This window comes from Mandrillus leucophaeus, unplaced genomic scaffold (genome assembly GCF_000951045.1).
Source record: "Mandrillus leucophaeus isolate KB7577 unplaced genomic scaffold, Mleu.le_1.0 Scaffold350, whole genome shotgun sequence".
Lineage (NCBI taxonomy): Eukaryota > Metazoa > Chordata > Mammalia > Primates > Cercopithecidae > Mandrillus > Mandrillus leucophaeus.
Genome location: NW_012103699.1, coordinates 295,895 through 297,861, shown reverse-complemented (window position 1 = coordinate 297,861; position 1,967 = coordinate 295,895). Strand labels below are relative to the sequence as shown.

Below are 1,967 nucleotides of genomic sequence, written 5' to 3'. Positions count from 1 at the left end.
AAAAAAAAAAAAAAAAAAAGGTTACCCCTGGGGAGTAGAGGGAGAATCGTGTTTGGAGAGGGCCCCCAAAGGACTTCAGCTGCATTTGTAATATTTGTAGTGCTCTTTTTTTGATAATGTTTTATTTCTTAATTTGGGTGGTAGTTACTGGTATTTGTATATTATTTTTGGTACCCTTTTATATGTCTGAAATGTGTTTAATTTTTTAAAGGGCCAGTGGATAGCATACGTGCTTACGTATCCATGTGAACTCTGTTTTTCATGCAGTCAGCTGAGCAAGTTGCAAGAAGTTTCTCTGAGGAACTGTGCAGTAAGTTGTGCTGGTGAAAAAGGAGGAGTTGCCGAAGCATGTCCTAGTATCCTTTTCACCGAGAGCTTGTTACTGGAATCTGACTTTGGATTTGATGCCTGTGCCAGAGACTGCTAATTGCCTACCCATTGTCCATTCTTCGCAACTTCCTTCCTAATGCAGTTCAGTTTTGCTTGGTGTAGTTGGGGCCCAGGTATATTATTTACCTTCCCAGATGCCTTTGCTTGCAAGTTTGCCAGCATGACTTCCCCTAGTTGAGGTGGAAGTTTCTGGACCGGGCTCCTTGAAAGGAGGCACACTTGGCAGGGTGCAGTGGCTCACGCCTGTAATCCTAGCACATTGGGAGGCTGAGGCAGGTGGATCACAAGGTCAGGAGATCCAGACCATCCTGGCCAAGATGGTGAAACCTGTCTCTACTAAAAATACAAAAATTAGCCGGGTATGGTGGCATGTGCCTATAGTCCCAGCCACTCAGGAGGCTGAGGCAGGAGAATTGCTTGAACCCGGTAGGCAGAGGTTGCAGCGAGCTAAGATTGCGCCAGTGCACTCAGCCTGACGACAGAGCAAGACTTCGTCTCAAAAAAGAAAGGGGGCACACTTGGTTGACCTCTGCCTTTTGCCTGTTGCTTTTCCCCTTCCCCCTGCCTTGAGCGGATGGAATGCCCAGGGCTTTGGCAGCTGTCTTACAAGTGTGAAGAAAGCCATCTGGTACAGATTGGGAGAGCAGAGGAGAGGGAACCTGGGCCGCTGACAGTGTACCGGGAACCCAAGATGAATCTGCTTCAGCCCTGGTCTGTTTTCTCATGCATTTCTTTTTTTTTTTTTTTGAGATGGAACCTTGCTCTGTTGCCCAGGCTGGAGTGCTGTGGCGTGATCTCAGCTCACTGTAACTTCCACCTCCCAGGATCAAGCGATTCCTCTGCCCCAGCCTCCCGAGTAGCTGGGATTACAGGTGCCTGCTACCACATCTGGCTAATTTTTGTATTTTTAGTAAAGATGGGGTTTCACCACATTGGTGAGGCTGGTCACGAACTCCTGACCTCAGGTGATTCGCCCGCCTCGGCCTCCCAAAGTGCTGAGATTATAGGCATGAGCCACACACCTGGCCTCATGCAGTTATTTTTATTGGGAAAGACTCTGGTTCTGGTTTCATGCAGCTGAATGCACTTTGTTATAATACTCCAAAAGAGGCTCTTTATGAAGTTTGGAATCTCTTTTCTCTACCTTCTCTTATTAGTGTTATTTTTGTCATATATTGCTTTTTTGCCCATAAGCAAAAATGTTGGAGTTAAAAGAAAATTTTGAGGATGGGCATGGTGGCTCATGCCAGTAATCTCAACACTTTGGGAGGCTGAGACTGGAGGACTGCTTGAGGCCAGGAGTTTGAGACCAGCCTTGGGAGTATTACGAGACCTTGTCTCTATAAAAAATTAAACAAGACAAACAAAACAGGGTGTAGTGGCATGTGCCTGTCATCTCAGCTACTCAGGAGGCTGAGGTGGGAGGACTGCTTGAGCTCAGGAGTTCAAGGCTGTGATGAGCCTGTCATGCACTGTACTTCAGCCTAGATGACAGCTAGACCCTGTTTCTATTAGGAAGTTTCCCGGCTGGGTGCGGTGGCTCACGCCTGTAATCCTAGCACTTTGGGAGGCCGAGA

General features: G+C 47.3%; 1 protein-coding gene across 3 annotated transcripts in view; it reads left to right on the top strand.

Moving 5' to 3' along the window:
- The window catches only part of TBCE (tubulin folding cofactor E), an 88,240-nt gene that overhangs the window by 52,417 nt on the left and 33,856 nt on the right, over nucleotides 1-1,967 (top strand). For all 3 annotated transcript variants that reach the window (XM_011989360.1, XM_011989359.1, XM_011989358.1), the window contains exon 5: nucleotides 268-356. In XM_011989360.1, the coding sequence (XP_011844750.1) occupies nucleotides 268-356 (89 nt within the window). The remainder of the gene's footprint in view (nucleotides 1-267; nucleotides 357-1,967) is intronic.